General features: G+C 35.6%; 1 protein-coding gene across 2 annotated transcripts in view; it reads left to right on the forward strand.

The window, feature by feature from the left end:
• Positions 1-18,827, forward strand: part of LOC107701657 (1-phosphatidylinositol 4,5-bisphosphate phosphodiesterase delta-1-like) — a 25,265-nt gene extending 6,438 nt beyond the window's left edge. For both annotated transcript variants that reach the window (XM_016503704.1, XM_016503702.1), the window contains exons 2-15: positions 2,200-2,358; positions 8,105-8,333; positions 9,073-9,202; positions 9,455-9,683; positions 10,223-10,424; positions 10,528-10,672; positions 11,900-12,052; positions 15,216-15,365; positions 16,348-16,507; positions 16,660-16,776; positions 16,889-17,067; positions 18,027-18,162; positions 18,250-18,399; positions 18,484-18,827. In XM_016503704.1, coding sequence (XP_016359190.1) covers positions 2,200-2,358; positions 8,105-8,333; positions 9,073-9,202; positions 9,455-9,683; positions 10,223-10,424; positions 10,528-10,672; positions 11,900-12,052; positions 15,216-15,365; positions 16,348-16,507; positions 16,660-16,776; positions 16,889-17,067; positions 18,027-18,162; positions 18,250-18,399; positions 18,484-18,572 — 2,228 coding nt within the window. In that variant the 3' untranslated portion in view covers positions 18,573-18,827. The remainder of the gene's footprint in view (positions 1-2,199; positions 2,359-8,104; positions 8,334-9,072; positions 9,203-9,454; positions 9,684-10,222; positions 10,425-10,527; positions 10,673-11,899; positions 12,053-15,215; positions 15,366-16,347; positions 16,508-16,659; positions 16,777-16,888; positions 17,068-18,026; positions 18,163-18,249; positions 18,400-18,483) is intronic.
• Positions 18,828-21,001: the final 2,174 nt, after the last annotated feature.

Consider the following 21,001-nt stretch of genomic DNA (forward strand, 5'->3'; position numbering starts at 1 on the left):
AGAGACAGAGACAAATCCCAACAGACTAAAGACTGTAATTAAAGCAAAAGGTGGTTCAACAAAATACTGACACAAGGAGGTGATCCTTTCTCCAACTCAGTGATAAATATTGCTTAAATATTTCACTATAGTAAACTCAATATTTTACTAATGCCCAGTTTTGTTTTGGAGGGCCTTTAAATGTTTGTATTACCTTTTTCCTCGTTTGCTGCCTTTAAACTGCTATTGAGGTGAATGCTTACGAATAGCTTTCTCCATATTACGGATCTCTCTTTGGCTTTTATTCCAGCAATGGCACAACTGAAATCCACTTTGCAAATCATACCTGGCCCTTTTTCTATAAATTCTTTTAAGATCACAGCAATGAGAAGTCAGAAGAGTATTTGATCTTAGCGACGTCTATACTTCTGCATTCTGAATACCTCTGGAGTATGATTTGAATGAGATAAAAAGCCTGATGCTCACATTTTCCTAAATGTTAAATACCCCACCCTTTTCAAAAACGCTAGAACTCTAGTATCAGTCATCAAAACAAAACCTTACACACAGAGTTTTCCGAGTAAACACAGGCAACCGTCTCAGCACAGGAAATGGTTTCAGCCCCATTTCAAAGATCTTTCTGAAACGAGCTCAGCTCGTGAAAAAATGTCTGCAATGTTGTGGTTGTGCCCTCACCTTTGAGTCAGAGAAGCTGGAGATATTCATAATTCAACTGTTGGGCCAATGAAGCCCACCATGACAGAGTTCAACCAGGTTGCACATTTATCATTCTAATATCAGCACTATGATAGCTGGAGGATATTGCGTTAACCGCAATATTTTATCGTTCCAAATTCAGCCACGCCTGAAAAGGAAGTGGAAGCATTTTATGGAAAGACTGATCTTTTATTGCAACAATGACATGAATTGACTACAATCACCACCCATGCACATACATATTTTTCCATATTGCAGTAATATTGTGATTATCTTTGTCTTGCTTTATAGATGCAATAATCCTTGGATTATTGTTTGAAAACCGATCCTGAAAATTGTAACACGGATCATATGGCTGTTTGTAAAGTGAACTTAGTATTTTAAGTGAACTGGGTATATTATTCGTATGTGCTGATTTGCTGCTCAAGAAACATTTCTTATTATTATCAATGTTGAAAAAATGTGTGCTGCTTCATATTTTTGTAAAAACTGTGATACATTTTTTTTAGGATTCTTTGTATATCTTCTTTGGATATTTGTATATGTATGCTTTTTTAAAATAAAAAATAGCAGAAAAGTACAAAATCAGTACAGACAATTTCAAAGCCATAACTCAGAAAACAAGAATATAATGTATTTAATTTTTTTTATTTACGTTCCCAACATGTGAAGTACACGATCTGCATATCTGTATATATTCACACATGAATCTCTGTGAGCAATGCAAATGACTTTATTGCTAATCTTTACTCTATCAGAATTGTGGGTTTGTGGTTTCAGCAAGAAAAGATAACCATGATATCATTGCAATATGGAAAAAATGCTGTGTGGGTGGATGTGTGTGGTCAATGCGTGTCAGTGTTATCTAAGACAATGAGTACATTTGAGTACACTTTAATAAAGAGTCAAAAATCAATACAGTATAAACTGAATATAACAAGGTAGAGTGATATACTGTATGCTGAAACTATAGTGTTCATATTGTTCAAACTTTAAAGATAGATACTAGTTACTGAAAGGGAACAGTTATAGGAATTTACCAACAAAACTACGCAACTGGAATGGTTAAACATTCACTTTATTTTCATTAAAGTAAAAACCCAATGATTTAGACTTTATGGTGTGTAGATATACAGCATGAAAGAGTAATTTCGGTGCATTTATAGTAACCTTTACCATACTTGTAGCTCACACAGCAGGTTTTGAGTTTGAACAAAGCCGTGTAAATTCTGCAAGATCATTTCTGCTTTTGTCTGGAGAGAGGCGTGTCAGGGCATTAGCATTAATGAAACCATGGATATAATCTTTTTAAATAGCTTTGAACTATACGTGACTCAGCACTGACCCCAGATATTTTTGACTTTGTCTCTATATTTGGACTTTTCCAAAGACACATAAGTTCTCATAAACTATGATACTTTAACAGTGGACTTTGAACATTTTATGACCTTTGTGAAATCCATTCGCACTGATGAATGAACTTGACATTTTCTTGACCTTTAGGTCTGGAGGGAGACCCGGACCTGCAGTTTTTGCTGAAAGGTGGAGACCTACTAAAGGTGAAGTCCAGGTCATGGAGGAAGACCCGCTTCTTTCGGCTGAATGATGACTGCAAGACTATGTGGCAACAGACCAGCAAGACTTTCAAGAGCGACTCCGGCTGTAAGTGTCTCTGCTGTCGCTTTCTTCATTTCAACAGTCATATCATGAAGAATCAAGAGTTTACTTGAGATAATAGATCTTGGCATTCTTAGTAAAACACTGTAAATATGTGAATACAACTAAGCTGCCAAAACAAAGCAATTTTGATCAATAAAACGCATGAATGTTCAGGTTTACAAAACGATATCGGCCATAAATAGGTAACTAAAGTAAAATGTGTCATGAAGAACTCAAATACTTTTTTTGTGGTAAAATTAAATATATAATGAAATAAAATTGAAATAAAAAATAAGAAAAAATATTTTATATAATACGCTACCATTCAAAAGTTTAGTATCAGTAAGATTTTATTTAAGAAGTAATTTATACTTTTATTCAGTAGTTTGTTGATCAAGAATGCATTAATTTGATGAAAAGTGACAGTAAATACATTTATAATGTTACAAAATATATATTTTTTAAAGGGGTCATATGATGCGATTTCAAGTTTTCCTTTCTCTTTGGAGTGTTACAAGCTGTTCGTGAATAGATAAGATCCCTGAAGTTGCAAAGACTAAAGTCTCAAAACCAAAGAGATATACTTTATCAAATTTAAGATTCTGCCATGCCCCCCTAAAACGGCTCGTTCTAACACGCCCCCACATATCTAGGTCACTATGTGGGATCATATGACCCCTTTAAATAAATGCTGTTTTTTAAACTTTCTATTCATCAAAGAATCCTGTACAAAAGAATCAAAAATATTAAGCAGCTCATCTGTTTTCAAAATTGATAAATACCTTCCTTGAGCATCAAAATCAGCATATTAGAATGATTTCTGAAGGATCATGTGACACTGTAGACTGCAGTAATGATACTGAAAATTCAGCTTTTTTATCAGAAATATAAAATGATTTAAAATAGAAACAGTAGACTATTTCTATTCTTACTGTATTTTAATCATACACACAACGTGTGTGTGTATGTATGTATATGCAATTATCATATATAATATCTCAATACAAATAGATTATTATATAAAAACATGTTTCTTGATACACTGTAATTGAATAACTTTGTTTAATTTCCTTACAATAAAGATCTCATGCTGACATCAGCAGGCCTCACATGAGATGGCTTTCCTGTACACTCATCATTATAGCCTGGAGCTGTAAAAAATAGTTAGACCTGTCCTTCACTTTCCTCCACAAACATTTTTAGCGCCTGTAAGGCCAGAAAAGGCTTTGAGTTGGGAACAAAATTTTTGTGGTGATATTAAATCTTTTCCCCACATGTTCTCCAGAGGCCTCTGCTCCTCTTAGCTTCCGGCCTGGTTCCTCCTGGCCAAAGGCCTCAGATCAGGCCTCTTTATCTCCTGTCTGCCAGACCGTGGCTGCCTCCTCTTTGTCCTGCATGTGAGTGATTAAGGAAACCAGGACCAAACAAAATCAAAGGATTCTAGTGAAAACACCAGACATCAGCAGGGAAACCCTCTGGTCCTGTTCACATGATATTCTCACCCATTAGTTGGGTGTTTTGAAGCGTTTTTACTCCCATTGGCCAGGAATGATGATTAGATGGATTACACATGTAGTTGAAGCCTTTCGGCCTCTTTTCACGTTCTCAATACAATGACATAAACGATGGAAAATGTATTAAACATCTCAAAACGTAAAAATCCTAATTGACTTAATGCAAGTACTGAAATGTTACAGGATGATTCAGAGCCTTGCCATTGAAGCTAATAGTTAAATCTATAAAATATTATCTAGATAATGGTTTTAAAGTGAGAAGACAAGGGGATCATGTTTTTACAGACAGGAAATAATCTTATCTTATAGTGATGGTGCCAAGTTTATCTCAAGTTAAATGGACTTGGAGGGGTGGGAAACCAACTGAGGAAACGTGACAGATTGTTTTTATCAAACACTAGTGCTGAGGCAGTAAAACTATCCAGAAATGGGACAATGACCATGTTTAAATAAAAGAGACAGTTTAAATAAAACATCAACCTCAGTCCTGTGTGATGCCCCGTTTCATAGATTGTCGCTATTATCGCTACAACAATGAACAGATTTTGCCCCGGTTTAGGGTGTTTGTCATGAGTTTATTGTTCCCGCCTCCAGCAGAACTCAATGAGAGGTCACATGGTCAACATCCCACACTGTAATATACAACAGAGGTCACATGAGGCAAAATCAGACTAGAAAGAGCCCAGATTTGTGTTTAGTGGGGTTTGCTAGCACATCACAGTTGCTATTATTATTTTACACTAAGTATTAAACTTTACTGCCTACAATAGTTCTTCCATGACATGAATTATATGTCAAATAGGGCGGCTCGGAGGATTGAACTTTTCCTCTCTGTGTGCAGGAACCGAGAAAGAGCACCTCATAGGAAGTGGTTTAAAAACCAGACGTATTTTGGAAATGAGCAATCATTTTTAAAAGTGAACATCACTACATTAAAAAAAAAAAACACTTCACCTTAAAAAAGTGTTGGTGCAATTATTAACCAAAATGTCACTGTTTTCATCTTTAAATAGTATTTCAGTCACAGTGTTTTATATAATACATTAAATGTAACAATAATAATTCGACAAATTCAGAAAACAGAGGTCAGAATTTGGCCAAGCACAATGTTTCCTTTCTGTCAGCTTGTTTGAGTGGAATCTGAAGGATGCTAGACTTGCCTTTGACACTGCTTTCTTTCACCAGTTCACTTGAAATTGGGTGTTATCCAAATAGTTCTCCTACAGTCCCCATATTTGCCTTTGTGAGCGTGTGCCACAAATTATCTCCAGCTGTGCTTTTTCGGCACTTTCCACAAATACTGTACAAATAAGGGTGCGGAGCTCTTCATTTTCATCAAATGGTCAGCGAAAGAAAGTCCTTAACCTTTGGAAAATGTTATACATCTATCTCAGGCAGTTCAATTACATATTATATGAACTAGACACAGTAGTAAAGTAACCTCTACTTGTGTAATTTTGTAATTTTCTATAATTTTCTGTCATTTTCTTTTTTGTAATTTTCAATAAATATTTTAATTACACTGACAAATTCTATAAATTTAAATAAAAAAACTTAAAAATAACAATAAATAAATTCTTAATTTAATAAATTAGGGTTAAGAATTAAAAATAGTTTTTACTACAATGAATTGAATATAATTTAACATCAAAATTATGATTTTAACAGTACAGTCGAAAAGGTCAAGACCTCTAAAGTGGGACAGGACAAAATCACCATGTAAATGGGATACAGACATTAGATGTTTTTAAACCCAGCTACTTTTCATGTTAGACTAGTATTTTAGTTTAGAAATCTAAAATATCTGATAGATCTCACACAAAAAACAGGATTTGTGCCTTTGCTGTTTTTGTCACGTGTCGCGAAGTGTACCGTATTCATGGCAAGTGGCTTCTGTTGTGTTTGCTCTGTTCCAGTAGGCTGAGTACACACAACCCAACCCTGATCTGATTCTTCACAGAAAGCCATCTATTGTGTCTAATTGTTTTATTTAGGATCATGAATTCATTGCAAGAGAGATTTCCAAAAATCTCACTTGTGTCTCACTTCCAGTTCCTATTTGTGCACAGACCGGTCAATTAAAGCTCTAAACTTGACCCAGTTCTGTTAACACATTTCCGATGAACACTGTGATAACAGCAGAGCCACTCATGTTTGGGTTCCCCCTGCCTGTGTGCTTGTGTTTTAGTGAGGGTCACGTCTGAACTATATGATATGCTCCTCAGTTTATTACCCTATATAGCACAATGCATACGATCTGAGAGGAATAGAGCTCAGTTTGTCCTATTGAATGTTGTATTTATTTAACACTGTGATTAAAGGGCAGAGGGCACAGGAGGAGACTGATTGTAATGTACAGCTGTGTTTACCAAGCACATTCGATAATCCTCAAGTAAGGTGACTCCACTGAGGTTATCACCTTCTTATCACTGTCTGACGTGATGCCTGCGTTGAGTTGTATTTCATACAGCAGTGCTTTGCCAAGATTCTTTGATTGAGAAATCAGAATCAGAATGAGCTTTATTGCCAGGTATGTTTACACATACGAGGAATTTGTTTTTGTGACAGAAGCTTCCACAGTGTAACAGAATGACAGTGACAGAACAAAAAAACACAGATAATAAAAAATAAAATAAATAAAAAAATAGAACAAGTAAATGAAAAAGTAATGAATAAAGATATAAAAATCGACAATTGTATGTACAGGTATATAACAATAGACAGTTGTATGTACAGGTATATTATGTATATTATGAAATGTAGACTGAGTATGTGTGTTAGATAAATAAGTGTATGAGTGAATAAATAGTGTGTGTTCCACAGTTATTGTCAAGTGTTCATGAGATGGATTGCCTGAGGGAAGAAACTGTTCCTGTGTCTGCTCTGTAGCGTCGACCAGATGGCAACAGTTCAAAGAGGAGAGTGTGCTGGATGTGAGGGGTCCACAGTGATTTTGCCAGTCCTTTTGCTCACTCTGGATGAGTACAGTTCTTGGAGAGAAAAATCCTTATTTGTCCTGGAGAGCAGAAGGAGTTCATCCGTTTTGTTGGGTAGAAAGCGGAGGTTCGCCAGATGGATGCTAGGCAACGGCGTTCTGAATCCGCGCTGCCTTAGCTTCACGAGCGCGCCGGCTCGCTTCCCCCGTCTGCGCGTCCTGAAGCGTTTGATCAGCGCCGCTGCTCCCCCGACTACAATGTCCAGCAAAACATCAGAATAATCGAAAACCGGTGAAATATCGGGTGGTGTGTACTTCCGAATGTCCAGCAATTCGTCTCTGGTGAAACTGATTGCAGGGATATAACTAAAGACAGGACAAACTAACAAAAACATAAAAACAACTGCGGAGCACGCCACGGAGGCAGCCATCAGCGTCGGCGCCATCGCGAATCAAGATTCGCGATAAATCAAGATTATTCAAGTATCTCTCATGGTAATGTTAGAGTTGAATCGTTCAAGGATGTTGATTTGAAATTTGATTAGGCGTGACAGGAATTTACTGAATTAAAATAAATTGAACACAGTTGCAAAATCAAAATTAGGGTTAAAGTAATTAATCAATTAAATTCATATATTTCACGGTTCTTGTAATCTTCCATTACAAATCCATAAAATTAATTACATTGATAAAATATAATGAAAACATAAATGAACAAATGTAATGAAAATTATATAAATTAAATACAGATTTTTACAAGAGGTATTTAAAAAATTGATTATTTAATATAATCTGAAAATATGTTGTCTGTATGGGTAATTCAACTGAAATTATTAAAAATTGTACAGCAGCTATATGCACAATTTCATTCCATTCTATTTCATTACATTTAAATTGGAATTACAATTCTGTTTGCTCAATTTAAATGTAAAATTCATTTCGGAATTGCATACAACCCTGTTAAAACACTGATCTCTAAAATCCTTAAAAATGGATGGACCCTCTTGCACTTTGCTGTGTCCTTTGCTGGTTTGGAAGGTTTTTAAATGTCAAAATATATTTCATGTACAGACCTGCATATCAATTGAGTTTCATAAGCCTAGAAAAAATGTCTCTTTGACTTCAGGCTGTTGTTTTGTTGTAAATCACTGTTCTGAGTCCAGATGTTTCTCTCATCAATCTGCCAACAGATTTCTTGTGAAAGGCAGTTTTATTCACAAAAGGTTCAAAATGTTATTTGTGCAGTTAGTTAAAACTCTAAAAGGAGTAATAATTAAAAAATCTCTTGCCTCTTTCACAGTCAGCCTCGAGGACATCGATTCTGTGCGGTATGGCCGTCAGACTGAAGGGCTGCGGAAGTACACTGACCTCTCAGTGGAGGACCGCTGCTTCTCCATCATCTTCAAAAGTCGACGGAAGAACGTGGACTTGATCGCCTCATCCAAAGAGGAGGCCAAGCGGTGGGTCAGTGGTCTGGAGAAGGTCATAACTGGCATGCAAAACCTCAACCGACAACAGAACACCGAACAGTATCCTTGAACATCCATTCCCCAAAGCCTGCTCTCTGAACACATTTGTCAGCACTGTTGTAATTGAAGGAAAACATTGATTTAAACATATTTAGGTTACACTTAATACTTGTACTTAATATAGGGTTAAGTTTAGGGATAGGTTTCGGTTTAAAGTTGGTTGCTTATAGTTATGCATAATTTACTATTATTCTTATAGTAAGTACATGTAAAATAAAGTGTTACTCATATTTATACCATTTTTGGTCCCATTTTATATTAAGTACTTGTACTTGTACATATACAATGTACTTATTGTGTTCATATTGTATTGCAAAACACTTTTGCTGCTATTGAGGTGGGATACGGGTAAGGTTAGGGACAGGTTTGGTGGTTTGGGTAGGTTTAAGGGTGGGTTAAGGTGTAAGGGATGGGTTAACAGTGTAATTATAAATGTAATTACAGAAATTAATTACAGATGTAATTGCATGCAGATATTTTTCAAATATAAGTACAATGTAAAAACATGTATGCACACAATAAATGCATTGTACCAAATGATTAATTTACATGTAAGTACATAGTAGTTAAGGCCACTTAATATAAAGTGGGACCCTATTTTTGCGCTAAAAGTTCTACGTGTAAAAAGTGTAATAAGCATTTATATAAAACTTTTTTATATATAACTGGAAAAGTTCTAGCTAAAAAAACTGAAATATATTTCTAGTGTTAATATTCAGTCCTTACATCAGACAAAAAGCTGGATCTATAACTGCATGCGCAAGGCAGACAAGAACGCAGACAACAAAATGTCCTTGAAGGAGTTGAAGCATTTCCTACGTCAGATCAATATTGAGGTGGACGACAGTTACGCTGAGATGCTCTTCAAGGTGAGATGCAAATCATAATGCTATCGTTTTCATTTGAACTTGTATGAGTAGTTTATTGTAATTTTTTTGTTTAAATAACTGCTGTTCAGGATTATGTACGAGTCTACAAGTTATCTACACAATACCAAGTAAAACAAAATGTTTAAATTGCTTTTGAGCTCACTGGCAGCAATTCATAGAAGTTGGTGTCTCTTGCTGACGGTCCTCAAGAACTGTTTTTTGTTTAGTTTTTTTTGCTATTTAATTTTGCAGAAGTGTGACAGATCACAGTCAGGCACTCTAGAGGGATCTGAGATCAAACACTTCTACGATTTACTGACTTACCGTGATGAAATTGATGTGATCTATGCGAAGTACGCTAGTACTAATGGACAGATGAGCTCCGGCGACCTGTTGGACTTCCTCCAATATGAGCAGAGGGAGCCAGTGTCTTCGGAGTATGTGCAGAAGCTTATCGAGAAATATGAGGTGGATGAAATAGGTAAGCACACTTAAATTACCATAAGAATACATCAGATTACTGAAACTTTTAAAGATATTAATAGCTGCATTTATAGGATGCATTCAATTAATCAAAAGTGATAGTAAAGACATGTATATATTTAAAAAAAAAAATCTAATTTTTTTTTTACTTTTTCTTTATCAAAGTATCATGGTTTCCACAAAAATATTAAGCAGAACAGCCATTTTAAACATTGACAATAAGAAATATTTCTTGAGCAGCAAATAAGCATATTAGAATGATTTCTGAAGGATCATGTGACACTAAAGATTGGAGTAATGATGCTGAAAATTCTGCTTTGCCTTCACAGGAATAAATTTACATTTTAAAATGTAGTAAAAAAAAACAGTTGTTTTAAATTGTTAGAATATTTTACATATAATTATATAACAAACTATTTATACACAATAACGAACCAAATTACCCAGTCAAAATAGCAGATGTATCGTAACAAAATATAAGTAATTGTATTTTTACAATACATTTTAGTATAATACAGTGTTTTCACATTTACCCAGCTAAACAGAACAAGTGCATGAGCAAAGATGGTTTCCTGATGTACATGAACCATGAGGAAGGCTCCATCTTTAACCCCGTCCACAAAGGCATATACCAAGACATGCGCCAACCGCTCAATCATTACTTCATTTCCTCTTCCCACAACACCTATCTGATGGAGGACCAGCTGAAGGGGCCTAGCAGCACAGAAGCCTATATCAAGTACGAACATGTCTGCTTACACTGGAAGTCTCAATAGCAATGCATTAACACGTTAAGCATTCATCCATAAGAAATATATGAGAGAATGGTTGTTGTCTTTTAGAGCTCTGATGAAGAGCTGCCGCTGTGTGGAGCTGGATTGCTGGGATGGTGCAAACGGAGAGCCGGTCATTTACCACGGCCATACGCTCACATCCAAAGTGCTCTTCAAAGATGTCATCAAGGCCATCAAAGAATATGCTTTCAAAGTGAGTGAAATGACACCAGTTGACCTTATAAATCCTTACAGTTAACAAATAATGCCCATCTCTTTTCAAAGTGTGAGTTTTCTTTCTATGTCCATCAAACAAAAGAATGTTGCGAATCAGCTCACTTGATGATGTATGGTACCCAAAGTTTTTGGAACAAATGACTTCAAATGTTTATCATCATGCAAAAATTAGAAAGTACAAGCTTCTGTATCAGGTTTTTATGTAGAAAAATCTACATAAAATCTACCTAAATGTCAAGAAGTCGAACAGTCTGCATGTCATAACAATTGACATTAACACAAAAGAAAAATGAATAACAGATGCTATGCAGATGCAAAAAGGAGTAAATAACGTGTTTTTGTGTGTTGTTCCTTAAAATAAAATTAACTTTAGCTGCATGTCAAACTTCTAGTAGTGTTGAATTATATGTACCATATCTATACCATTTTACCATTAAAAAAAATGCTTTCCTTTTCTCAAAATATGTGTTTAATATTACCTAATTTTCCAATGATTCTCAAACAATTAGTTCAAAACAGTTCTAAGATTCAGTCTCTCTAAACCCCCCTTTCCGTGAGCCTACTCTGCTCTCTGCTCTGATTGGTCAGATGGCCCAGTCTGTTGTGATTGGTCTACCGCATACAGCACGTGTCGGAAATGATACGCCCATTGCCATAGTTCTGTATTTTGAACGCTCGAAAGAACTGGGGTTGTACTGCTGTGAATTTTAACCACTGATTCTTTGCAGCCTCATCTTTAGGAAGTGAAAATAAAACAAATTTACTTTCACAGCATAGGACACAGCGTCTTCTCAACAAGATGTTAACCACACGAACAAGTCACAGTGTTTGCGGGTGGGTCAAGTTGTTCGCAGCTGGCCTACGTAGACCATAGACGGGCATTATGCATATGTTTTATCCTGTGATGTGTAGCGGTAGCCGTCACGGAAGTGGGATTCGAATTACTGACGACTCGTTTAGGCTGTTCAGAGTCCATTCATTCTTTTGCGAGACAATAACTTACATTCACATACAGCTACATTACACACTGCATGAAAGGCAATATTGGAAATGGCATAATAGGGGCACTTTAAAGCTTGACGAGCAAAATGTTGGATAGTAACAGCACAGTGATTTGAGTACCTACTTGGGTTGTCAGTCATTTACTGTCGTATGGTCATTTGGATATTGTGATCACTAATATTAGTGTTTTTTGCTACACTAGACCTCACAGTATCCAGTGATCCTGTCTTTGGAGAACCATTGCTCCGTAGAGCAGCAGAAGATCATGGCCCATCACTTAACCTCCATCCTGGGCAGCGCTCTGCTCACTCAACCCCTGGGGTATCAAATGCCCACCACTTTTCCAGGACCTGAGGTTAGACTGCAAAAAATAACATACATGCATGTTTCCTGCACCACTGCACTATAAAAAATGATTGTTCAAAGTTATAAATTAGAGTATGTTTTTTTTTTTTTATTCAGTGTTACTTTGTAATTGTTTGTGAAATTTAATAGCAATCTGTGAATGAAAATTGTTTCTACACCATTTTTTCCCCCTGTATTACAGGTGCATCTCAATAAATTAGAATGTCGTGGAAAAGTTCATTTATTTCAGTAATTCAACTCAAATTGTGAAACTCGTGTATTAAATAAATTCAATGCACACAGACTGAAGTAGTTTAAGTCTTTGGTTCTTTTAATTGTGATGATTTTGGCTCACATTTAACAAAAACCCACCAATTCACTATCTCAACAAATTAGAATATGGTGACATGCCAATCAGCTAATCAACTCAAAACACCTGCAAAGGTTTCCTGAGCCTTCAAAATGGTCTCTCAGTTTGGTTCACTAGGCTACACAATCATGGGGAAGACTGGCCCAGTCTGTTGTGATTGGTCTACCGCATACAGCACGTGTCGGAAATGATACGCCCATTGCCATAGTTCTGTATTTTGAACGCTCGAAAGAACTGGGGTTGTACTGCTGTGAATTTTAACCACTGATTCTTTGCAGCCTCATCTTTAGGAAGTGAAAATAAAACAAATTTACTTTCACAGCATAGGACACAGCGTCTTCTCAACAAGATGTTAACCACACGAACAAGTCACAGTGTTTGCGGGTGGGTCAAGTTGTTCGCAGCTGGCCTACGTAGACCATAGACGGGCATTATGCATATGTTTTATCCTGTGATGTGTAGCGGTAGCCGTCACGGAAGTGGGATTCGAATTACTGACGACTCGTTTAGGCTGTTCAGAGTCCATTCATTCTTTTGCGAGACAATAACTTACATTCACATACAGCTACATTACACACTGCATGAAAGGCAATATTGGAAATGGCATAATAGGGGCACTTTAAAGCTTGACGAGCAAAATGTTGGATAGTAACAGCACAGTGATTTGAGTACCTACTTGGGTTGTCAGTCATTTACTGTCGTATGGTCATTTGGATATTGTGATCACTAATATTAGTGTTTTTTGCTACACTAGACCTCACAGTATCCAGTGATCCTGTCTTTGGAGAACCATTGCTCCGTAGAGCAGCAGAAGATCATGGCCCATCACTTAACCTCCATCCTGGGCAGCGCTCTGCTCACTCAACCCCTGGGGTATCAAATGCCCACCACTTTTCCAGGACCTGAGGTTAGACTGCAAAAAATAACATACATGCATGTTTCCTGCACCACTGCACTATAAAAAATGATTGTTCAAAGTTATAAATTAGAGTATGTTTTTTTTTTTTTATTCAGTGTTACTTTGTAATTGTTTGTGAAATTTAATAGCAATCTGTGAATGAAAATTGTTTCTACACCATTTTTTCCCCCTGTATTACAGGTGCATCTCAATAAATTAGAATGTCGTGGAAAAGTTCATTTATTTCAGTAATTCAACTCAAATTGTGAAACTCGTGTATTAAATAAATTCAATGCACACAGACTGAAGTAGTTTAAGTCTTTGGTTCTTTTAATTGTGATGATTTTGGCTCACATTTAACAAAAACCCACCAATTCACTATCTCAACAAATTAGAATATGGTGACATGCCAATCAGCTAATCAACTCAAAACACCTGCAAAGGTTTCCTGAGCCTTCAAAATGGTCTCTCAGTTTGGTTCACTAGGCTACACAATCATGGGGAAGACTGCTGATCTGACAGTTGTCCAGAAGACAATCATTGACACCCTTCACAAGGAGGGTAAGCCACAAACATTCATTGCCAAAGAAGCTGGCTCTTCACAGAGTGCTGTATCCAAGCATGTTAACAGAAAGTTGAGTGGAAGGAAAAAGTGTGAAAGAAAAAGAACTTTTCCACGACATTCTAATTTATTGAGATACACCTGTATGGTAAAGAAATGATGTGTACAACTCTTCATACATTAGCTGATTCTACATATCGCCACCTGGTGGATAACAGAGACAGCTCTCTAATCTCTAAACCAGCTACATGACCTCTTAAAATCTCTTTTCACCACACCCCACTTTCCTCAGATGACTTCCTCATCATCCCTACAATCTTCCTGTTTACTTCTATATCCATGAATTCAAATAGCTGAAGACTGAGGAAGTGATTATCGGTAGAGCTACGATTAAATGGAGACAGATTGTGCTCTCTTTTATCATAACTATTTATTATTTCCTGATGATTCACCAAAACACTCACCAAGCTTTTGAGCTGCAGTCTGAAAGGCAAATGACAAGACAGTACAAGTTCAGATGGGCAGGATTTGAAGTGCTTATTTTGGTTGTGAGGTGGGAGGGGCTTCTGAATGATGTCACATTGGAATCCGTGCAGCTGGATTCGATTTGCCATGACAACTTTTCCTTTCAATTTGAATTGAGTTTCAACCCTGAGCTTTGTCCTGTACTGAGAATTTCTGCCAGTTTCTCTGAATGAAACTGCGGCAGGATGGTAATCAAAGGAGATTCTAGGATTTCAGCCTGAGGGCAGCTCAGCCATGAACTCTTATCCTCGCACAAACACACAAGAAGAGACACAATAGTAAAGCATCATCTTTCAGTTCCATATATTATGTGAAAGTTATCTAGAATTTCTCAAAAAAAAATTCCTCTTCCATTTTTGAAAGAAGTCTCCCATGCCTCATCAAGGCTGTATTTATTTGATCAAGAAAACAATAAAAACTGTAATATTGTGAAACATTACAGTTTAGAATAAAATCTATTTTAAAATATAATTTATTACTGTGATGGCAAAGCATGAATTTCCAGCAGCCATTATTCTGGTCTTCAGTGTCACATGATCCTTCAGAAATCATTCTAATATGCTGATTTGGAAACATTTCTTCTTATTAGCAGTGTAGAAACAGTGCTGCTTAATATTTTTTTAATAGAAATTATTTACTGTAACTTCTGATCAATTTTATGCATCCTTGCTGAATGAAAGTATTAATTTACTTCACAAAAAGTCTGACTACAAACTTCTGAAATTTAAAAAAAAATGTATCTATATATGTATCTATATTATATATTTATATAATATTTTATATATATATATATTTGTGCCATCTGTTTATGTTTGTAGGAGCTGAAGGGACGTTTCCTGATCAAGGGCAAGCGTTTGAACAAACTGGATGCAACATTCAACAACAACACCACCGAGGATGAGGACAGTGTGTCAGAGGAAGATGAGGCTGCTGAACTCAAAGAGGCTGAACAGAAACCAAAGGAAAAGGCGTGTAAAAACCCTACTGCTGTTCAATGACCAACAACCAAACATCAGCTTTACCTGTATTACCAATGATCAGTACAGTGTAGGGATGTAATGGTTCACTCAACTCACGATTCGATTCGATTCGATTCACGGTTTTGATTTCACGATTCGATTCGATTCACGGTTTTATTTTATTTTTTACAAAATGAGATTTAAGACAAATTATAAATTAAATGTGTCCTTTTATTATTGCTTGGACAAACCGCTGTAAACAAAGCAGCCTGCACTTATTAATATGCATTATACAGAGGCAAGATGAATAGAAAAAATACCATCTAAACTTTTCGAAAGACAGTAAGTTCCCCTCAGACATGCATTCATATAAACTCCTACACCTAACTGAATCGTGATTTGTTTAGCATCTCAACCGATTTGAATCGTCACATATTTGAATCGATTTTCAACCGGCTCGCGGTTAATCATTACATCCCTAGTACAGTGGAAAACTATGTATGAATGTAATGTAATCTGTTTTCGAAAGCCTGCTGTCTGTCAAGTGCTACAAAATTAACACTCACCAAACATCACATTCCCTGTGTGAGTAAAAATTGGCAAAAAAAGCAGACTATTCATTGGTTCAACATAAAATATGTTGCAAGTTGAATTAATCAAAAGTAAATTTCTGATCCTGGCTAAAGTTTATTTTCAGACCACTGCGTTTTCTTATGAATATCAAGTGGAAAACAAACTTTCAGAAACGTTCCACAAAGCACACTTACTAGAGCCATGGAGTATATTTGCATATACAAAGCTGCGGTTGATAAGGTCGAGTTCAAATCGGCACACTCAGCTCTCGCAGACATTCCCACAAAAGCCCGATTCAAATCATGAGACAGACAACAGATTTGTTCTGCTTATTTGGCATCCCTTTGTCATTGCATGTGTGAAGTCCATTTATGTTGTGACCAAATGTAATTAAAATCTATTTTTGATTATGTTGTAGAGTTCCAACAAGATCAAGCTGGCTAAGGAGCTGTCAGACATGGTCATCTACTGTAAGAGTGTCCATTTCAGCACCTTCGAGCATTCAAGAGACAACCACAATTTCTATGAAATGGCCTCCTTCAAGGAGAGCAAAGCAATGAACCTGGCAGAAAACTCAGGTAAACCAGGGTGTTGCTAACTTCTGGGTTTGCCTACAAAAATACGCCATCACTGCAGCGCTCTATAGGGCCTTAAACAAAAACAAAAAAATGAAAGGCCAGTGATGTTGCCAGATATACTCTAATATCACATCTTTGCTGATTTCTTAAAGCTACAGCATTTATTCATCACAACATGGATAAGCTGAGCAGAATCTACCCAGCCGGCTCCAGAACTGATTCATCCAACTACAATCCAGTGCCACTGTGGAACGCTGGCTGCCAAATAGGTGCAAAGCCCCTACATATTATGAGTCTGATGCAGTTCAGAAAGCCTGTTTATAATCTACCCATGCTTCCAAACACCACTTAATCTGTTTTTATCCCTCAAATGGTTTACAGTGGCTCTAAACTTCCAGACTCCTTGTAAGGAGATGGAACTGAATCAGGGCCGCTTTCTACCTAATGGCAAGTGTGGCTACATGCTGAAGCCAGAGTTTCAGAGGGACCCGGCCTCCCAGTTTGACCCCAAGAACCTCAGTGTAGGCCCCTGGCTGCAGAAAAAGACCTTGCATGTCATGGTGAGATTCTTATTAAAAATAATAATAAAAAAATAAGGACAAATATAAATAAATATTCTACCTGATACAATAAATAAAAATAAATTATTAAGTACATTAAATAAATAAAAAAGAAATTATGAATATATATTTGTTATTTGTTCATTAGAAATGAATCACTGTCGGTGCCGATAGCCTTGTTGGCAGCACGCCAACATACACCATTGCACTTCAGGCGTCCCGAGTTTGAATCCCACCCCCACTTCACTTCCTGTCTACCAGCTGTCCTATTAAAATAAAGGCAAAAAGCGCCAAAAATAAATCTTAAGAAAAAAATTATTAATCGTTAAAATTGATTCATTTTAAATGCTACAAGTGAATTTTAGGCATCACAACATTATATTATATACAGTATGAAAAATAAATATTCATTTTGATGTTTGCTAACAGTGTTATTCTGGCTTATACAATAAATAAAAGAAATTAATGAGTACTTAAAAAAATAAAATCTGTTTTTTTAAATATTTTAATTGTTTTTTTTATATTTTTAAAACATAATACATTATCTTATTATGAAAAATAAATATAAATTTTGAGGTTTGCTAACAATTACATTTAACAGTGTTATTCTGGCTGATACAATAATTAAAAGAAATGAATGAGTACATTCAAAATAAAATCTGTTTTTTATATTTTAATTATTTTGTATTATTTTTAAAACAATAAATATGTATTTTTTTATTAAAAATGAATCAATAAAAGCTCAAATTCAATCATTTTAAATGCTAGAAGTGAATTTAGGCATCACAACCTTGTAATATTCATTATGAGAAATAAATATTCATTTTGAGGTTTGATAAAGACATTTAATAGTGTTATTAAATTATACTGGCACTGATATATCATTCATCCCTAAACCAAATGCAAACTATCTAAACCAATCCAAACACATCGACCAATAACTGTATATGTCTGTTCAGATAATCTCAGCCCAGCAGCTGCCTAAGATCAATAAGGACAAGCAGAAGTCCATCGTGGACCCTCTGGTCAGGGTGGAGATCTACGGTGTGCCCGCCGACAATGCCAGCAAACAGACACATCACATTGAAAACAATGGCAAGTGTCAACAGTGCATTTACACTTACATGTTTAACACATGCTTTTTACCTAAGTGTAGGTCACTTAGGTGTTTTTTGGTTACAGGTTTCAATCCTACGTGGAACACAGACTTCCAGTTCACTGTTCACGTGCCGGAACTGGCTTTGGTGCGGTTTGTGGTGGAGGACTATGATGCTGCTTCCCATAATGACCTGGTTGGCCTGTACACTCTGCCCTTCACCAGCATGCAGAATGGTGAGCTGGTGAAAATAAGTCAGAAATTACTTCCTGTTGTGCAGTTATTATGAATTTGCTCACCATAAGTCTATCTGTCTTCAGGATACCGCCATGTGCCTCTGCTCACAAAAAGAGGAAGCCTCATTCCTTCAGCGGGACTGTTTGTACACATCATGGCTCTTGATGGTTAATAAACTCCAACATTCCCCTCAGTCATTGCAATGCCAAAGTGTGCAGATCACTGAACAGCACAGTCAACTAAACTGTTCTCTGCAAACACTTTTTGGATAAGATTTGGACCTTTCTGATATGCCTTGTGCTTTACTGGTTAGTTCTCCTTACCATTTGAGTACCGAGGCGTACCTTAAAATGCTTCATGGAATTAGAATGTGTGGTTTAGTAAAAAAAAAAAAAAAAAACTTTAAAGACATAAGAAAAAGAAATAATATCAAATCAAATAATGTTCAGAATTCAGCACAGTCTTTCCATAGCATGCAAATTGAAAATAAATGCAATACTGTTTAAATAATAAAATACCAAAATCATAAATAATGTGTGGTTTAGTAAAAAAAAAAAAAAAAGAACTTTAAAGACATAAGAAAAAGAAATAATATCAAATCAAATAATGTTCAGAATTCAGCACAGTCTTTCCATAGCATGCAAATTGAAAATAAATGCAATACTGTTTAAATAATAAAATACCAAAATCATAAATTTGAATTTAAAATATGTTTTATTTAAAGTTAATTGAAATTTGAATATTTTATGTAAAATTGTATGATTTTTTGGATTTTGGCTGCCAATAAGAGTAGTACTTTCTAGTGCTGTCAAATTGATTAATCGTGATTAATCGTATCCAAAATAAAAGTACGTGTTTACCAGAGTTGGGGGTAACGCATTACAAGTAATGGGAGTTACGTAATCAGATTACTTTTTTGAAGTAACTGGTAAAGTAATGCATTACTTTTAAATTTACAATGAGATATCGGAGTTACTTTTTCAAATAAGTAACACCAGTTACTTTGTTTTCCCATTTATTCATTGCTGGCTCTCCTGTCCCCGTGTTGAGAGAAATTGGAGGTGAGGTGCAGAGGCACTTCCTTCAGCCTGAGGCTTATTCATTTCACTTTTGGTGTGAAAGGGCCTTTACAGTTGCCAGAAATATAACTTTTCGGGGTTTTTGTTATTAATAAACAAATAAGCAAGCCTAGCCCAGGTGACAAAAAGTAACGCAAAAGTAACATAATGCCATAAAGAGTAACTAAGTAACGCAATTAGTACATTTTTTATGAACTCAATATTGCAATGCATTACTTTTAAAAGTAACTTTGCCCAACACTGGTTTATGTGTGTGTACTGTGCATATTTATATGTCTATATAAATACACACACACACGTATATATTTAAGAAATATTTACATATATATATATATATATTCATATTTATATATGATTTATATCATATAAAAATATAAATATATATTACATACATTTCTTAAATATATACATGTGTGTGTATTTATATAGACATATAAATATGCACAGTACACACACATATTATGTAAACACAAACGTTTATTTTGGATGCGATTAATCACGATTAATCGATTTGACAGCACTAGTTCTTTCAGATCCACTTAACAGGTTTTACCATATTGAAGTCCATTTTGAGAATTCTATCGTCATTCCTGTCTAAATCAGTTTTTGGTGCATTTTTCACCAAAAACTGATTCAACCCAATTTTTTGTCAAAGATTTGTAATTGGAGAATGTTTTACCTAACACTTTTCTATTTTAATATTAAAAAATGTATATTTAAAAATATACTACACTGATCCCTTTTTACATTGAGTATTTAAACAGTGTTTGTATATGATTTCTGATTGTCAATGTGTTTTTGTCCAAACATTCCCATTAAGTCTTTATCTTAGTCACGATTATTTCTTGGTTAAACGGATTTAATCTTAACAATACCATCTCCTTTGTTCAGTGTTGTGTGTGATGTGTTGAACTGTAGTAATATTGTTCAATATTTGTTAGTCCCCATTTTTACAATGACTTATGTTGGCTTATGCTCAGTTTTAAGACAACATGTTCTTTATATGAACCCAGGATACAAATGATGGACAATGAACCATTTACCCCATATGACCAATACTGTACGTGCTATCCAATATTTTCTGAAAAACATGTTCAGCTATCAATTATAATCACATTATATGAGAATCTGAACAGTAGGCGTGTATTGAGTTATCCTGTCAGAGCAGTAGATGTGTTGCGTAAAAGAAATGTGCCTAACGTAAAAGAATGGAAAAAGTTATACATTTACAAACAGTAGCTGTGCTCTATATTTTTAAGGTGTTTGTTTTGTATTCATTGTTGTTGGTATAAGGTATTGCTCCTTTTATCTGCTCTTTTTCTAGAAATATTTCTATTTTTATGTTGTTCTTAACTTATCTAATGTGCCTTAAAGGAAAGTTGTTACACAGGCTGTTAACTGTCTACTTCAGCAATAACAACAACATCTGACGTCCTCCTTACAGGAAAGAACTGGCTTTACTGATGCTAAAATGCTGTGACATTCAACTAGTACATGCATTAAAAGGGAATTAAACATCTCA

This window comes from Sinocyclocheilus anshuiensis, unplaced genomic scaffold, assembly GCF_001515605.1.
Source record: "Sinocyclocheilus anshuiensis isolate Anshui unplaced genomic scaffold, SAMN03320099.WGS_v1.1 scaffold1626, whole genome shotgun sequence".
NCBI classification, from domain to species: domain Eukaryota; kingdom Metazoa; phylum Chordata; class Actinopteri; order Cypriniformes; family Cyprinidae; genus Sinocyclocheilus; species Sinocyclocheilus anshuiensis.